The sequence below is a fragment of the Heliangelus exortis genome, chromosome 12 (genome assembly GCF_036169615.1).
Source record: "Heliangelus exortis chromosome 12, bHelExo1.hap1, whole genome shotgun sequence".
Taxonomy (NCBI): Eukaryota; Metazoa; Chordata; class Aves; order Apodiformes; family Trochilidae; genus Heliangelus; species Heliangelus exortis.
In genome coordinates, this window is record NC_092433.1 from 2,931,036 (window position 1) to 2,950,106 (window position 19,071).

The 19,071-nt window shown below is 38.4% G+C and overlaps 1 protein-coding gene across 1 annotated transcript in view; it reads right to left on the reverse strand.

Annotated features, from left to right (window-relative positions):
• The window catches only part of RAF1 (Raf-1 proto-oncogene, serine/threonine kinase), a 44,748-nt gene that overhangs the window by 7,867 nt on the left and 17,810 nt on the right, over window positions 1–19,071 (reverse strand). Inside the window, exons 3-14 of the mRNA XM_071756442.1 lie at window positions 17,002–17,217; window positions 15,424–15,536; window positions 14,298–14,400; window positions 13,015–13,172; window positions 11,954–12,052; window positions 10,310–10,463; window positions 8,718–8,777; window positions 6,889–6,916; window positions 6,670–6,797; window positions 5,884–6,001; window positions 1,963–2,047; window positions 5–34 (exon numbers count right to left, since the gene is read on the reverse strand). Of these exons, the coding sequence (XP_071612543.1) occupies window positions 5–34; window positions 1,963–2,047; window positions 5,884–6,001; window positions 6,670–6,797; window positions 6,889–6,916; window positions 8,718–8,777; window positions 10,310–10,463; window positions 11,954–12,052; window positions 13,015–13,172; window positions 14,298–14,400; window positions 15,424–15,536; window positions 17,002–17,208 (1,283 nt within the window). The 5' untranslated portion in view covers window positions 17,209–17,217. The remainder of the gene's footprint in view (window positions 1–4; window positions 35–1,962; window positions 2,048–5,883; window positions 6,002–6,669; window positions 6,798–6,888; window positions 6,917–8,717; window positions 8,778–10,309; window positions 10,464–11,953; window positions 12,053–13,014; window positions 13,173–14,297; window positions 14,401–15,423; window positions 15,537–17,001; window positions 17,218–19,071) is intronic.

The following is a 19,071-nucleotide window of genomic DNA, read 5'->3' on the forward strand; positions in this document are numbered from 1 at the left end:
TATAAAGAGCAAAATATTAACATGCCGAGTCTTCCTAATGGAAAGGAGCAGAAAGAGAAGTCAGTCCCTCAGGGTCGGTACTGGGACCGGTGTTGTTCAATATCTTCATCAACGACTTGGATGAGGGTATAGAATGTACCCTCAGCAAGTTTGCTGATGACACTGAGCTGGGAGGAGTGGCTGACACACCAGAAGGCTGTGCTGCCATTCAGAGAGACTTAGACAGGCTGGAGAGTTGGGCAGGGAGAACATGATGAAATTCAACAAGGGGAAGTGTAGAGTTTTGCATTTGGGGAGAACAACACGATGTCCCAGGATAGGTTGGGGGCTGAGCTGCTGGAGAGCAGTGTAGGTGAAAGAGACCTGGGGGTCCTGGTAGACAAGAAGATGCCCATGAGCCAGCAATGTGCCCTTGTGGCCAAGAAGGCCAATGGCATCCTGGGGTGCATTAGAAAGGGGTGGTTAGTATGTCAAGAGAGGTTCTCCTCCCCTCTATTCTGCATTGGTGAGGCCACACCTGGAGTATTGTGTCCAGTTCTGGGCCCCTCAGTTCAAGAAGGACAGGGAAGTGCTTGAAAGAGTCCAGTGCAGAGCTACTGAGATGATTAAGGGAGTGGAACATCTCCTTATGAGGAAAGGCTGAGGAGCTGGGGCTCTTTAGTTTGGAGAAAAGGAGACTGAGGGGTGACCTCATCAATGTTTTCAAATATGTAAGGGGTGAGTGTCAGGGAGATGGAGTTAGGCTTTTCTCAGTGGTGACCAGTGATAGGACAAGGGGTAATGGGTGTAAATTGGAGCATAGGAGGTTCAAGTTGAATATCAGAAAAAATTTTTTTACTGTAAGGGTGACAGAGCCCTGGAACAGGCTGCCCAGGGGGGTTGTGAGTCTCCTTCACTGGAGACATTCAAAACCCACCTGGACACGTTCCTAGGGGATGTACTCTAGGTGGCCCTGCTCTGGCAGGGGGGGTTGGACTAGATGATCTTTCCAGGTCCCTTCCAACCCTAGGATTCTATGATTCTATGATTCTATGATTCTAAAAATCTTCCCAGGTTCTTTCCAAAATGGATCCCTGCCTAAAGAACACACTTCAGCTTCTGAGTCCAAAAACCAATGAGTTACCTGCAAATTTTCTGCAGGATGTGTGTGTAAAGTTTCTCTTTAAAAATAATTAAAAATATGCCACGGTTGCCAACTTATAATTTTTAAGTAACATCAGATGCTATTCTGCTTTTTAGTGAAAACACTTCCTTTTAGTTCCAAGGAAATTATTTAAAATTATTTAAGAAAGATGTCATGAAAGTGGAAGGATTTTGAAATCAGTAACCAACATTCACTCTTGAAAGAGGTATTAGAAGTTATTGGGATAACAGAAACCACCCTGAAAGCTGGGAGAAGTAAAAACTTCCTACAGAAGGCTAAATCCCAACAGGAAACTCAAGGGCCATTATAAACTCTAAAGGAATTAAGGGATGAGAAGATAGCTTGAACTGGTTCAGTTTCAGCATTTAGAAGTACAGGTAATTAAATGGAACACTTTGAAAACAGTACTTGAAAGCAGAAAACAGTTCTGTAGATCAGAGAATACATTTTAAAAAGAAAAAAAGAATCAGGCTGCAATTTTATAAGGTCCAGTGTTCAAGTATTCTGTCCAGTGATGAGAATTACAGCAGAATACATTAATTCTCATCTTTTACTGCATGCCAAATGAGACCTCAGTAATGGATGTTTGTGTTATTTATCTGAAAAAACAACTTTCAGAATCAGTGCAGAACCACTGAAACACTCTGAACTATGACTGCTGTCCCACAGCTCCACAATAGTTGTGAGTATCACTACATGATCTGTTTTATTCTTCTTCCCTGGAAATTTGCTTTTTTTTGTCAAACATAGAATATTGGGTAGGATGGCTTAAAAGAGGGGTTGTAGTCAAATAACAGATTTAGAAACTACCAACTCACCTTAACACAGCCACTTCATTTCTGAAAGCCTGGAACTGTTCTGGGGTTGGATCTACAACCTTTAGTATCTTCACTGCTACATCCCCTAAAAACAAATGTAAAACACAAAATGCACAAAAACACTTCAAAATGCAGCTTTGTTGTTTGATTTTTTCCAAAGCAACATTAATATGCAATAAACTTACATTTCCTAACTTATGCACAGCACATCTCTACTAATTTGTATGTAGGTCAAGATTTTTCCTGCAGACACAAACTTCTGTAGTATCAGGTTATTAATTTACCTGAATTACAGTCTAATAAAAAAGGTCATTAATTGCTCACGTGCTTCCCTCCTTTTAAGAGCTATGGCTGGCTAGAACTACACATAAGCATTTTGCAGGATATGAAGCAACTAAAATCCAAATAGTTGGTGAGAAAGGAGGTATTCTGGTCTTGGTGCATTCTCAGCATGTTATTTCAAGCAGTCACATAAGAGCCTCTCTGTTTCCAACCAGTATTCAACATTTCATCACTTTCCCTCTTCTGTCCAGCTCTGGCACACACATTCATACACAACTTTGAATTTTTATATAATTATGTTTGTACCTTAAAGCATTTATATATGTAAACCTATATATATGTATGTGTACACACACATCATTTTTTAATATAAACTTAATCTAAAAAAGCTTCCTAGATTTAAATACTGCTAATTTTAAGGAATGAAAAGGATAAATCCCCTATCCAGCAACAGCAGAAAAATAATGAATGACAGAACTGATTTTAACAACAAATTTGGGGAAAACAGAAAGCAGAATATTTTACTGTTCTTTAAGCTGATAGATTATAAAATTTCATTTAGAAGCTTTAATTGAATTGCTTTCAGTGTCAGTGCTTGCTGTAAATTTCAGCATCTGTTAGAGGGGAGTGGGATATGATGATGATCCAGTGCTACCTGTTCAGAGACTGCTTCCAGAGAATGAAGCTGTAAAAACCTTTACAGCAGACCCAGAAAACAGCAGAATTGAGCTGATTCAGAAGAGGTACAACAGTGGAATGAAACCAACTGTTCTACCTAAAGTAAGGCCCACCAACCATCACGTTCATTTTACCAACAGAGGCAGCATCTAACTACAGCATTTTACAATTCAAGAGGGGGATAAACTGCCCTTGACAGTGTTACAGGAAGATAAAAGCAGCTTAAGAAAACCAAAGCTTCCCTCTCAGTTTCCATGCAGTAAAAAGATCTGAGAGGTGCTTATCCCTCAGTTTAAAGGCTGCTGCAGCTTTGCACTACAGAATCAGCACTCACATTAAAAAGCAAAAACCCCAGAGTGACAGATTTCTTTGTTACCAATCACCAATTTTCTTCTTATTATTGCAGTCTCTTTTCAAAGATAAACATGGAAAAGCATGTTAGCAATTCTGGACAATATGAGGATCAACTGAAAAAACTTGCCAAAGTACAAGAAGGGTATGAAAGCTGGTACTTGGAAAGTTTCAGAGTGAGTTTATCCTCCCCTGCAGTCACCACTTGCTTTATTTGCTGTACCATTTGAAGCCACAAAGATGCACAAATGCTGAACACATCATTACACATTTATATCTTCTCCTTTAACTTCAGTAAATGCAATACACCTCCTCTTCACCCTCCTGCACCTTTATCAAGAGAACCAGCTCGTGTTTGCAGTATGCAGAATGTTTTATAACTTTGCTCTCTCTGCTTACAGACCAAAAAATGGAGAATGTAAGTGGCAGAAAGACTACACTGTCATAAGACTACCAAAATCCCAGGCTTGCAAGTAGCCAGTTCCTTCTGCACCTCCTGCTGCTGAACAATGCCAGCCCAAAAATGAAATATATTGGTATGAGCTACGCCCAGAGACAAGGCAAGGGTGCAGCATCCACTGATGAGAGGTCAAATATTCTCCACAGATGAAGAGATGTTTTGAACCTTGTGCTGTTTTTACTGAACCAGGTGCCACACTTTTATTTTTTTTTTTTAGGCTTGATGGCATTTCCCAAGCAGCCTCCTCTACAGAAATAAATACACAATAACACTTGTTTTGTTTAGCAGCAATCTGAAGACAAATCAGCTTCCACCACCCCCCAACCACCAAAACCCTAGAACTGATTACCAGGGCCAAAGGGGAAATGTGTTTATGATAGGTAGTCTTCCAACCCATTTAAACTGCCTTGGTTCTCTTTCCTCCTTTTAAATTTAGAAGCATGCTACAGGACACTAGAGGATCCAAATGGGGTCTGTAACAGAAGTGGTGCAAATATGAAAATTAGTACTTAACCATCAGAACAAGTGGGAAAAATATGGAAGTGCAAGATACCTGTCCAACAAACACTGACTCCTCAGAGCAAGACTGGCCTTGCCACTTCAGTTTTATTTTGGAAGACTTCAGGCAGAGCAGCTTGCTGGAAACCTCACACTTTGCACACAGGAGTCCTTCACAGCTGCACTTACATAGCTGGGCATGTTAGGAAGCCAAACAACTCTCAGTCTAAAATTTTTCTGTAAATCTGTGGCAATCTGACCACTTCAATTCATTTCCCTTTACCCAGACATTTTTATTACTGCATTTGTACTGTTAGAATAGGTTACTACACCCCCAAAAAAATAAAGTCTGCAGTTTCACTGTGCAGTAAGCCCCCAGCCTCTTCAATTCTAAACAGAAAAGACTTGAAAGAAATATAAACCTTTCAATCTTTTCAGCCCACACTGCAAATGATGGTTCCATAGGAAAACTGTAGCCATTTAACTTTGACCCTCCTGAGATAAGAGAGTGAGTCTGACCAGGATGGAGTGAGGAGGCAGCTACAGAGCCATCCTGGCCACACAACTGAGGACTCTTCCTAAACATGTAGCTCCACACATTTCTTCTTCCACACACCAAAGCTCTTGATACATTAAAAGCTACAAATATTTCACTAGAAAAACATGAACAAAAAAAAAAAAAATCCTCATTTATTACCTTGTTTAGTGAAACCTGACTTATTTGTCCTTTTGATTTCTGCATTCCATTTCACTCATCTGATGAAGTTTCATCAGTTTAACTGTTCCTGGATATTACTATTAGCATAAGAATATCATATATATATATATATATATATATATATATTCTTATTAGCATAAGAATATGCTAATGCCTACTATTAGCCCTCCCATTGATGTTGACAATATTTGGGCATTAAGACATGCAAGTATTTACTCTTTAAACACAGAGTGTGGAAGTGAGCTTCAGGACTGTTTTTGTCAGCTTATTTTCTGACAATAATGCTATTCATTAGCATTTATTATGAGTTGTCTATTAAATTATTTATTCTTCTTTGAGCCTGGAGGGGTTTTGTGTGTGTTTCTTTTTGATTCAGAAGCCCTGAGTGTGGAAACAAATTCCTTAGTTCTGCAGTGTTCCTCTTTTCAAATTATTGCAGCTATCTTTGGATCATAAAATCTCCCATAATTTTTTCCTGATGAAAACTCCACAGTGAAAGCAATTTATGCTTATTTCCTTTCCCTGCTACCCTGAATATAAGTATGCTAATTAAACCACAGAGGTATTAAAAAAAAAAGGTAAATACCATTTAGCATGAGGCTCTGAAATTTCCCAGCTAATCCTGCTAATTCAGTCCTGCTAATGAAAAGTGAAATCTTTTCAGCAAGCAAGCTGTTGGAGAACAAAATAATAAAGAAAACAATTTTGGATCTACTTTGGTGAACACACTGATGGCAGTTGTGAGATTCAGATTTTTATGTCTGTCCTTTGCCTTCATTTCTCTCTGCTAATATTAGGAAATCAGTATTTCTCACCTAGTACCTTTGGTGGTAGATAAGCACACAGCACCATTAAAACAATTTTACCTTTTTCTGGATTGCTGTCCTACCATATCAATATTTTGAGAAGATGGTAGCACTGGTCAAGAACTTACCATGCCATTTGCCTTTGTAAACTGTTCCAAAAGAACCTGACCCTATTCTGGTAGAAAGCATGACTTCACTTGCTTCTATTTCCCAGTAATAACTGGAATCTCTCTGTCCACGAGGCCTCTGGAACAAAAATTGACATGGCCTTTTACTCTACTGACTTCTTCAAAATTATAATACTCAAATTCAGGAACTCATTAACATATTTTAAATGAATAAACCAAAAAGATGAGAGCAGGATTCCCAAACCTCTAAGGTTTAAAAGATTAACAACTGTGAACCACATTAAGCAGCTGTACTTGCATTTTTTAAATCTTATAAGCCCTCAAAAAATTTCAGATATTATTCATTAGCATTCTAACTTTTCTTTATATTTCCCCACCCCTAAGTTTCAATCAAGCCTTTGAGGGAAAACTTGCATTTTGTTTGCTATGAAACTTCTGGCATTATCATTATCCATTTTCTATGGGAGCTATGACAATACAGTTCAAACAGAGATAATGAGGCTAACTTTAAACATATTTTAAAAGAATGAGACACACCCTCTAAATATTTAGGAAGGTAATCCTTGAATCTGTGCTGAACAATAATTTCACAATAATGCCTGAAATTAATTTTCAACCCAGAATACTTGGTTCTGGGTATTTTTAATGCAAAGCAATGGTGCTATCTTTCCCAAGTTAGTTAAAATTATTGCCTTTTGAAGCACAGAAATTTATTCCAACACACCAGTACTCCCAGCTTATTTTGATATAATAAAAAACCTCATCATCCAATATTACCATACTTACAATTTTGTTTTTTTCTTGTGTATTAGATCCAGGGGCTCTCTCTCTTTGGGCTGGGACTGGGGTTTTGGGCTGAGACCAGCCAGTTGGGCTCATATTGTTGGGACTTCCAGACAGAGCAGAGGGTGAAGCTTAAATATAAAAACAGAAGAAAAACCATTTATGAACGGGAAAATAAACACAAAATAAAACTACAATTTTTTTTATTTCTTTAAACCATACCTGATTCACCATGGCTTCGGATTGCATCCTAAAATGGAGAAGACAGATAATAAAGTTAATAAATATGTGAGAGCAGAAATAGTACTGAAATCATTCCTGATAGTTTTGGTGAAGTGTGATACAGTAACTGAACAACCCCCTCCAAAAGATGAAACTTAGTGATTTTCTAGTTACAAGAATCCTGTATGCTAAAAAACATGCAATTTCTGAACTCTTACAACACATTAAAAATATTCACAGCATACTGAAAGGGACTGCTACTAAAAAAAAAAAAAGAAAGAGGAAAAAAAAATAACAGATGTGGACAAGAAGAAACACCAGCAATACTGCCTGCATCCCCACCACTGCCTTGCTGTACATGCTTGTGTTTCAGATCTGAACACAGCTCCAGTGAGGGTCCTGTGCCTCTGGGGACAAGTTCTCAAATAGGCTTTGGGTATAAACAGGAAAATTAAAAACTCCCAAAGTATTCCATGGCAACAGACATTTTGAAATACTTCTACCATACTATTTCAACCCCCCAAAAAGGCCATGTTTAGTGCCCTAATACACCACCATCTCATTTTCAGTACATGTTCCCACAGATTGAAGTGTGATGATATTTGAAAAGCATGTTCTTACACAGGTCACTACTTGGCACAGTGCAACAACTCTCACCTCATGCCACAGGCACTTTACAACACAATTCTACAGCCATGCACAAAATAACTAAGCTCTGACAAACATGACTCCACAACTTTTTCTCACCTGCTATGTATTATCCCAAAGTACATACAGGAAAGGTAAAATATCCAGGTACTGTATAAGTACAAAGCAAGAACATGCACTACAGAGATGTTAAATACTGTCGAAGTTAATAGAAGTCAATTCAAACTTTCTAACTAATTAGTAGAATAATATATGTAAGGTTTCACAGGAGGACAGAACAAGCCTGCATTCCACCATACAGCTTTCAAATTAACTCAGATTATCCTTAGTAAAGATTCATTTATGAAATACATCACTTCAGCTGGTTAGCTGCATTCTCCCAGGCTTGACTCTATGCACAGTATTCTTGCAGAATATCTCTACTCTGCACCTGAGGGGATTAAAATCTGCAGAAACTACCAATGAAGAACTCAAATAAAATCAATAAAAATCTTCAAGAACCTGAATTAATAACAAGTGATGGTTTCTGTACATCAGCCTGAGAATGTAGCTGTGCTCAAGCAAGCTGGCAAAGGCTAAATAAAAAAAATTAAACTGTTCTCACACTCACGGGTAAATAATTCTTACTTAATAAAAAAAAGTATTTTTGAACTTCAATCCTAATGTATTTTCATTTTTGCTTAAGAATCCTACAGCAAATGAACCAAGAACAGTGTTCTTCAGAGCTGTCTTACAAGACCAATAACACCATCCACAGTGCTGTAGTCTGTCACCTCTACTTTGGTGTGAAATAAAAATAGCATATCATATTCTAAGGGGTTTGTACAGTTGTAATCAACAAAAAAAAAAGCTTCCAGAGAAAAAAAAAAAGCCATGCAATAGATGTTTGAGAAGGTTTTACTTTAAAATTGTGTGACCAAATGCACCTCTAACCCAAGGCTGTACACATTCACAGGAAATTTCATAGTGATATTGATTCATTCTGCTAAACTAAAAATGAAGCCCTTCTATCAGTTTGCCTCTTCCAGTTAGGGTCCTCAATACTTAAGTATAAACATGCTAGACAGATTTTCATCAAATCAACTCCAGATTAAACATTTCATGTGGACACTGCCATGGCGTACAGGTTATAGCAATCCTGTTAATCACAAGAAAACAAAAGGCACCAAGAAAATACCTACTCTTCCCCTCAAACAAAATCGTCTGCACCAGGAGCTGGGAGAAGCATTCAGGCTGTTATTCTAGGCCAACACAGTAAGAGATAGAAGAAAAAAAAACAGAGGAAGTATAAAGAAAAATAACTTAAAAAGAAATATTAGGATAAGTGAATGGAAAACTAACCTAGTTTGTTTGACATATGACCAATAAGTTCAGTAAAACTTTTTAATTAAGTATTCCTGTTCAAACCCCCAAGTTCACAAGTACCCATCCTTTGGTAAACCACTTTATTAAGGTGGTGCTTCTCTAGACATACTAGAAAGCCTCTATTTCCTTTTTGTAGTGTGTTTTTTTTTTTAACTGTTTTTCTTTTTAGAGCCTTTTGGAAAAGCTGATATTGCCTTTAAGACATTCAAGCTATTTTGATTCAGTCCCTGTGATATCATGAAGAGCCAGAATAGAAAGTGTATGTGTAAAGGATAAAGAAAGCTGTCTCCTTAAAGGATCAGCACACTGTGAAGTTTGGTAACTCACATCCTCTTTCTTGAGTGCTTCATTACTTTTAGTGCCACAAAAAAAAAAAAAATTGTCAGCCAGGCTTCTGAAGCAGTAAAAAAAGCTATAACCTAAGAAAACTGAAGAGAGGGGGAGGGTACCTCTCCCTATAAAACCCAGCTGACACACACAGCTTCTAACAAAAAAAAGCTCCATGAGGATGCAGTGCACTTTTTTCCCCATTCCCAGAGGACTTCTCTGGCATATTTCAGAGTCTTCATGTTTCATAGAAGTCTATAAACTACCAGCTGAAGATGCAAGTAATCTCAGCAGGCAAAGGCTTTTGGCAAAAAAACAGTGCTCAGCTGTCTCTGAGGTCCTGCAGCTCAGCACTGTCTTTCCAAGAGCCTTTCCTCCTCACCACTCCCTTGTTTTGTTAACCTTATCACAAAACAAAACAAAAACCACTTTCCAATTGACTTCAAAGAGTTGTCTCCAAAGAAAGCCTAAGGTAGGAAAAAACCCAAACAAACAAACCCCCAAAAAACTAAGAAAAAGGTGTCTGAAAGCAAGTAACAGCAGAAATATTCTCAGATACAGATGGCTTCAGCACACGAGCCCAGAATCAGAATCAGTTAATTCCAGAGGTATAACACAAAACATATTGCCAGTAAGTTTTGACTTGAGTTATTTCAAGTCTGAGAACTACATCCAGACTGAAAGTACCTGCAGTCTGGTTTAAAATAAACATCAGCTCCCCAACAAATCTGGATTTTTAGGTTAGAACAAACATTTTTAGAAGTGTCTAACAAGTATTTCTTCAGCAAAACTGAGGTTATTTGCTTTTCAGATCTCTGAAACTTGACTGTTATGCTCCCCCACATCTTCACAGCCACCAAAAATCTACCTAGCACTGCAGCAAAGCTGACACATGAACTGTTAACTTCCTATGCAAATGTGTCACCTATATATTTCACCACTCAGCCAGCTAAGGCAAACAGTAAGTAAACGACAGCAAAAAAAAAGAAAAAAAAAAGAAAAACCAACCAGTGACTATTAGATGGCCAGTCATAATTTTAGTTTAACTTCATGTTATTGCTTCCCTTATCACCAAAATTACCTCAATGATCCGGCTGTCTACAGGCATTGTGGTGCTAACCATGTGGACATTTGGTGTGGATGTAGATCTCTGTCTTTGGGAAAGAGAGCCCTCGGAGGAAGGGTTTGATGTGTTGAATGTGAAGGCATGAGGTGTGGAATACCTGTGCTGGGAACTGAGAGAGAAAGAGACAGGGAAAGCTGTGGTTATTTTTGCCTCTCTAGCAATTGAAAAATACTGTTCAATGTAACCTGTCCAAAAGCAATATGCAAAGAATTCCAACCAAAGGGAAAAAAAAAAAAAAAAAAGGGACTTACACACTAACTGAACTATTTGGTCAGCTGAATCATTCCCAGTTTAACTCAGGAAATAAATTTTTAAAACTTGGAAGATCTTGTCAGCTCACATACTTATGTAGTGTGTTTAACATAAGTCTGTTTCTGGCATTACAGATTTTGTCACAGTTCACCTCAATCCCCAGCAAATCACATTTAATATACTGACAGAACACTGGCTCTGCTGGATTAATTCAGGTCTGTGAAATTCAAACACACTGCTCATTTCAAGCCTGTTAAACACATAGCTTAAGAGCCACTTTTGTTGCTAAGCTCTGAATTTGTAAAGGTTTGCAAGACTGTTCAATGGTTCATGCAGAACAGCCAGCAAGGAAGTCATGAAACCCAATACCAGTTAAAAGGAGGCCAACACTAAAATCCAGTTCAACAAACAGTTATAAATCACAGCTCAGGTCACTCAAACCTTATTCATCCCAAATCACAGGAGTATCTTAATTGAAATCAGCCAGCCTTTGCAAAAAGCTTAAAAACCTCTCACGTTAATAAGTCAATGTTCAACAACACTGGAAACAGAGTAAGATGGCAAAGAGAACACAAGATCAATCCCTGATGCAGTTCCCACTAAAAAAAATAAATAAATACATAGAACCATTTGCAAGTCAGCTACATGCTCCGTGCCTCATTCCTGAGCAGGCCAAGACTTTTCAAAGGGGTGTAGAAAAAACAAAACATGGCCTGCCCTCTTCAGCCTCTAGAATTTCAAGGAAAAGAAGAGAGGCACAAATTAGGATCAGAAGACAGGCCCCTTTGAAAGGAAAGCCATTTTTATTCTAGCATTTAAAACCACAGAAACGTCCTCTTTAAGTCTCAGAATATTATTTAAGAGGAGCATATTTTCTCTTTAAACTCTCATCTGTCACCTCAACATTAGAATGTTATTTTAGTATGTATATGCAAGCCATGCAAAACAAGTCACAAACCCTTCAGGCATACTACCTGATTAGATAAAATAAAGTTAATTCACAAAAATACCAAAGGGAGCCTTGACTTTTCTCGGGCAGGAAAAAAAAAGATCTCCAGAAAACCTTTAATACCTTCCCTTAAAATCTTAAAACTGAAAAATATAAAATCCCAAATCACTGTTTGGATTGAATCTAAGAAGAAAGGACACTACACAGCATCTATGATGAAGTGGTGGTGCCTTCTTGCACGTTTATCCCAACCTTCCATACGATTGTGCTATTTTTTTCAGGACTTGGGGTTCTTTGGGGGTTTTTTTGTTGGTTTGGTTTTTTTTTTTTTTTTTTGGCTGTTTGTTTTGAAACAACTGTATTTCCCAAAGCAGAAGTGACAGGAAATACAAGCTTACCTAACAGGTATCCGGGAGACAGACTCCCGCATCCGTCTCATTGTCAAGGGAGGTAGTGCAGGGACACCACTGTCACTGATATTTGAATTTGGGAACAATCTGAAATATCAACAAAAACAATTACAATTTCAACTGCTACACTACCTCCTGTACAATGCTCTTTAAAAGCTGAAAATTGAAAGGGCTGCTTCTTTCCAGCACAGCTAACTTCATGAACACATTCCTATCTTCATGTGGTACTTTTCCCTCTGGGTCTGGTTATGTCTTTAGACTCCCAGAGAAAATTTCTGCATGTTCTTTCTAAACTTAGATACACAGCTTTTTTTTTACATCAGACTTCAAATTTTTCTGAAAGGGTACTCAGCATCAAATTTTTGAAGTTCTGTAAAACTCAGGTAGCACCAAGTGGCACAAGTGACCCTCCAATCTAAAGCCCAGTCAGCAAAATGCATCATGACCAAGTTAAGTTATTAAAAAAATACAATCACTAAGTAAGACACATAAAGCAATCACGGGTTTTAACACTTTTGCATAAAAGGATTTCTCTAACAAAATGTTTTTTAAGATTTTTCTTATCAATGTTAGGAAAGTATTAGCCTTCATCAGTTTTCTCACCATTCCATGCACTTTCAGCAGGCTGTCACAAGTTGTGGTAGTTCTGAACACCCATGCTTTCAACAGCTACAAACCAGCTGAATCATAACCTTTTTTTCTTCTAACAGAAGTGTTACACAAGACAAACTATTACTCTGTTGAAACAGAGCACATTCTAGCAACTGCCTGATCATTCAAGATCTTCATTTCCTTCTCCCAAAAATATTAAAATTTACAGCAAGAATGAAATGCATTTAAGATAAATGGCCTTCTTCACCTGGGAACAGACAATCATTGCTGGCTGTTTTCTGAAATCAATACACAAATCTGTATATTGATGGAAGTGGCTACACCTCCCAGCAATCCAGATTTATCTCTACGATACGAGATTTTTTTTAAAAAAAAAAAAAATTATGCTTGTCTGTCACAGAGAATTAGTGCTGCTATAAAAAAGGAACAGTCCTTACAAGAGTTGCCTGATATTGCTCCAGTCGACACACATGGTTGGGACTTTAGTGCTGCAGTGTTCATGGAATTTATAACCACATGTCTGACACCGAAACCCATTTAACAGGAACTTCTGGCAGATGTCACAGAAAGCAAGCTTTAGAAATGTCTTCCGAGCCTAAAAAACACATGGAACAATTAATCCAAACTACCAGCTTCTCTTCATGAGCAGGGATTGACATCTTCAGGGCTTGGCAGAAATAAAGGCCGTGGTAAAATGTTATCAGTACTCACAAAGTGCTACTGAACGTAAAACCACACTTGGGTGTTCTTGGAAAGCTTTGTTGATCTGATCATTAAAAAAAAAAAAGGAAAAGTGTCCTGTGAAAAGCACTACTTTGTGCCCAGTAAGCCAAGAACTGGGTTTTTTTTAACTTGGTTTTAGTATTACCAAGGAAGCAAAGGAGGATCAGATAGTAAGGATCATCCCATTATGTTTTTTATTAGTCAAAATGCTTGTATATTTATGAATAATATGGCAAGTAAGCTTCTGAAATGCTAAAAAAAGAAAAATATGAACCAAAGTGTTTCTTCCTTAAGAGTATACTGTGAGGAAGGCACAGAGTTTGAGCTTCTTCCAGATATGAAGAAAAATATTAGTTTTCTGGAAACCAACTGCAAATTATATTAGCCCTTTGTAAAGGGAAAAAAAAAAAAAGAAACAGATGTATTTTTTTGCTCTGAGAAAATCATCAATTTTTGAGGAAGAACTACAAGGCTTAAGTCTCCCATCCCCCCAAGAAACAGATTACAAGGCAGTGTTAGCTCACAATCAAAACCAACATCATAATCTTGCAAAATTAACAGCACCCCTGTACCTTCAGTACAATTATCAACAGTCCAATAAAGCTGTTGAACTTAGCCAGCCTTTTTTTGTCTGGTGATGCAAGTTATCTCCCAGTTCTAGGTGTTAAAAACATTCTACCTTAATACAACAGTTACAGAAATATGTGTTTAAATAAGATAAAAATGGCAATCATTGACCTTGGAAGAAGAGCTGTGAGCTTTTACAAGTCTCTAACACCTAGCAAAAATGAACAGAATTCTGGCATCTCAGTGCAAAGTGATATTTATGCAGTAAAACTTGGGGGGAGTAGGGGTGAAGGAATCAAATCATTAATTCTGAAATCCTCCCCTGTGTTTAGAAAGTCAAAAGGAAACTAATGTGAAAAGCATTCTTTGTCTGATTATGTGGTTCAAACTGATACAATTTGCACCTAAATACAGAGGAAGAAAAGCTTACAAAATTGTGTGTGGTGAGTGGAACATGATCAAGAAAGTCCACTTGCAGTTCCTCTCCAATCAAGGAGGCAGCATCTGTATTCCAATCCAAACGCACTTTTTTTCTGAAAGAGATAATGGGAACAACAGAATTACTCAAGAGGTAAGTCTGGCCTAGTCAGTGATCTATGTTTTGTGAGTTTTCTTGAGTAAACTGAAAACAAAGACAAAAAAAACATGGCTAACCTTTTATAATGAGCCATTAAAGAAAGCCAGTGTCTTTCACTTTAAAAATTAGAAGCAACTTTGAAAGTAGAGCCATTCACCTCTTTTTTCTCTTTATTTTTTAATGGGTAAGTCATTTAGATATACAGATTACTTGAAAGAAGACACCTAGAAGCTGTAATGGAGTCACAGAAATACCCTTACAAACAAAGATAAGAAATATGAATGACAGACTTAGTGACATGAAAGCCAAATTATGTGCTTCAGCACTGAAGTTACTGGTGACCCCAGAATGGACTCAGTTACACAGAGATGTAAACCCACAAATGATTGCCTCATGACTGAGGCTTAAAAGAGCATTAAGCCCAAGCCTTACGAGGTGTGAAGTTAAATGTATTAACTCCATGAGATACCTTCACTCCCTCAGCTTTTAAAGGAATCATTTGGTATTTAATAGCAGCATCCCCGGTCCTACAAAAAATAAGGAATATCTGAAGTGAGATTTACATCCAAACATTGAAAAGTTGTAGAGGAATGTAGAGCCTTAAAACTGAGCACACAAAGGAGATGTTTATTTCAGTTGGCTAAAGAGTCACTAGAGCACTGGAGACTACCAAACACATGATTTCATCTGGAGTATGCCAAAAGCCTCTGAAAGATGCTACAAGCACTCAAGCATACCCTTCAGTTCTGAGCATTTTTAATATTTAGCTTTAAAAGAAAATTTAAATTTTTAATACCCAGGAAGCTGAAGGAGTTGCCCCAGGAGAGGGTAAAGAAAGCAACATGGAAGTGTTCAACACCAAGCTGCACTTTTAAAAGACACCAGCAAGAGGAAGAAAGCATGATTGCTGCCATTGTCAGAAACACAGTTTGTACACTCTTGTGTTGAAAGCTGCACACGTAACACTCCAGACTCTTACCCTTTAGGTTCTGTAAGAAGTCGAAAAACTGCACAACATTCTGGCTGCAGACCTCTTACTTTTAGTGCCTTCATCAGACAGTCATGTAAAGTCATCCCATTTCGTACATTTACCTGTGACCAAAGAAAAACAAAACAAAACAAAACAACTAAGTCAGAGATTGCAGAATTTAAATCGCTTTTTTCTCCTTTTCTTTGGAATCTCTGGTAAAACTGCACAGCTGTTCACACTCGGAAGTTAATAAATAGATTAAAAAATTACTTGTATGATGTCCCAACAGACTGCTGTGCCTGCTGATTTAATTCACCACACCTTAAGCCAACCTGTCAGGCAGACAGGTGTTCTGCCACATTGTGTACTTCAGTTTTAGAACTTTAATAACTATTTTATAACTTGTCCATTTCTTCAAGTTACTAAGTTTCTGTAAAACAGGATTTGATACAGCACTCATACAAGTAGCTAGACTATAAAACCCACAGAAATGCAGGCAGAGTTACCCTCAGTCTAGAAAAAGGCTTAATTTACATCAGAGGGAACTCTGTGTAAGTTAGGTGTTTATTAGTATACTCAGCTTCAAGAAATCTAACAGAAGCCTTCCCTTGAGACATTTCAGTTCAGCTTCTCCTGACATACTTCACTGCAAGCACCCAAGAAAAGAGTGACAAAAATTACTCCATGTTTTCCTTCAAGCATCATTGTTTAGGTCAGCCAGCTACTGCCTTTCAGAGTTAAATACATCAGCAAAGCACTTTGCTCCTGTATGCTGGAAAAATACAGAGAAACTGAGACAGAGAAACACAGCTTCTCAAAATGCTTCATCTTACTCAGAAACCTACTGCTGTCCTAGAGGAGCAAGTATGTAAGTTGCTGAGTAAGACAAAGGCAAAAGGAGGTCCTTCTAAGAAGATGGCTGCTCAAGTCTCCAGTGTGGAGTTACCCAATTCAAATATGCTGGTGACTCAAGATCTCTCTACATCAGGTGTGAGTACTGGGGATGCAAACTCCAGTAATGCACATAATGACAATGCTGGATGTGCTCAGGCTTAGAGGTGCCCTGCCTCCAGCCAGGTGAAGGAAAGGGAAGCAGGAAATCTGGCTTGGCCCTTGTGATCCCTCAAATCTATACTGAGGATGATGTATATGGGATGGAATACTCTGTTTGGTCAGTTCTGGCATCTATCTTGTCCGTTCCTCCCCAAAGGAGGGATGCAGGTGGGACCTCTTTATGTTTTCCTCAGAGCTGAGCAGTGGCCTTGGCTCTGCACACCAGTCTCTAGCAGTAACTATAAACATCAGTGTTATCAGTCCTAGAAACACACACTGTCTGAGAAACTTGCTGTTCATTTCAGCAAGTGCAGCTACTTACAAGAGACTTAGCTAAAAGCAAAAGTACAAGACAGAAAATCACCTTTATCCTGGCCCAAACCAGGACAGCCACACTGCTTTCAGTCCTCAAGAATTAACAAATTGATGCCAACACAATGACAGTAAGAGCTTCTGTGGAGCTCCAGGTACAGGTGGCAGTGTCAGCAGTGGGCACAGGACACCATTTCTCACCCCCAGGTACTGCAGACTCACCACTGTGCGCTGCTTGTTGGGCAGGAACACCCGAATGGTGTTACTGGTTTTGGAAGTATCTGAGATTTTGCCATCATCAGAGGCTCGGCGTTGGTAACCAAACTGCTGGACAATAGTAGGGGAAATACAGTTTGGGCCATCAAAGACAGAATCCTTGAGTCCAAAACCATTACTGATGGTCTTCCAAGCTCCCTGAATGTGCTCCATTGATGTGGCCTAAGAAATAAAAATGGAGAGAGTCAGTGAAAGTTGCAACATCCTTGGCTGTTAAGTGGTGCTCTCTCTGTCTGAGACTTCTGACCTCACAGCTTCTTCTGAAAGCATTTGAAAACTGCACTGCTTTCTCCCTTGTGACACAATCAGCCTACACATCCATGGTAGAGTTCACCCACAGCTGCAAAACTGGCCTGAGTCTTGGAATCACTTGACTTTCTGCACATTAACAGCTCATCAGTACTATATGTGAGATTCCTCTTGCAGGAGCTTTACCATCATGTTAATTTAATTTAGATAACCAGGGCCTGAGGAGACTTCAGGAAGGTGCCCAGATGCTAGCTGCAGGCCAGAACAGTCCTGCAAGCCAGATAAGGCATAAAAGCATTAGCACACAATTTACTGTTATGGAAAAGAAGCTCAACAAGAATTATAAAAGGCATTAATAGAAGAAATTGTGTTCTATTTGTGGTTGTTGGGTTGGATTTTTTTGGGGGGGTGAGGTGGGTGTGTTGTTGATTTGGGGTTTTTTATATGTTCACTGTTAGTATATAAAATATATAACATTATAATAGTATGAAAATGTACGTAGTATTAAAAAAAAAAGTCACCAAAAACCTCCCAAATCTTCCTCCTTCCCCTGTTATGCTCAGTTACATTTCAGCTAAAACCTCTCCCAGTGCAGGGACATGAACTCCCTGCACCCTTCCAAATCAGCAAACAGCACTATTTTTGCACACTCAGGGACAAAGATAAAGGTAGCAGTATTTTTTTTTTCCCCCAGCTATCACAACTTCAATGCAGCTTAACCCCAAATTATACTTCAAAGGCATCGTATTCAAAAGTAAACAAAAACAAAATCTGAAACAGTTTTGAACAGTGAAATGTACTCTTTGCTACATTTCCAAGGGGCCAAATATATTACCAAGTTTGGAAAAAAAAAAAAAAATGAAAATAGGCATGGTGTTTTTATTTCTTCCATAAAACTGCATCCTTCTATAAACATCAGTTTCTCAGATGCTCAGAAGTAATCAAATGCACATCTTTTGCCACATTATTAAACTGTTTCCAAATTCACCTTTAGTGCCTGTGCCTTCCTGCTTACCTCTATAATAAGGTAAAGAAATTTGCATTAAAGTTGCAAAGTCAAAAAGCAAATCAGTCAGGAAATACCAAAATAAAGGTCTTCTAAGCATTCTTAATTCTGTCTCCTTACAATAAAGACACTGAAAGACCTACTCTGTTCCTCTAAAATGACTAATTAAAATAATGAATAATACATAATACCAAACACTCATTTCCTGAACATCTCCCACTACCTGCTGAAATCCCATTTCATCTGTGGTCCTCTACCTCCACTGCTGAAAATTATTTAAACCCTCCAATTACTGCCTCATGCCCTTTTGTGTAGCACCCATTCCCAACCCAAAAACAAAGAAAAAAACCCCAAAAGCAGCACCTCTTATCCCAAACATTCACATACTTACGTCAGAGAAAAGATGACAGTGGTTAAAGACCTAAAGTAATGGAATTCATGGAAAAAAAGATCTCCAGTAGTGTTAAGTGTCCATTTCAGGCTGCCAGAAGGATAAACTAAGACTTGCAGAGTGTTTTCACTCACAGCACAACACCAAAAAGCCTTAGCTACATTTCTAAGTGCTCAACAGACCCAAACCCAGGTCTGGCTAGTAGCTAAAAAAAAAAAACATCTATCAGCAAACTTTAAGAAAAAGGTTTGGTTTGTATGAAGCACCTGGCCCAGCATAGACTCTGCTACAAAGGAATCTTTCCCTCAGTCCATGAACAGTTCTTTCCCTGCCAACACACACATCATACCCCCTCCCTGCCTCCTACCAA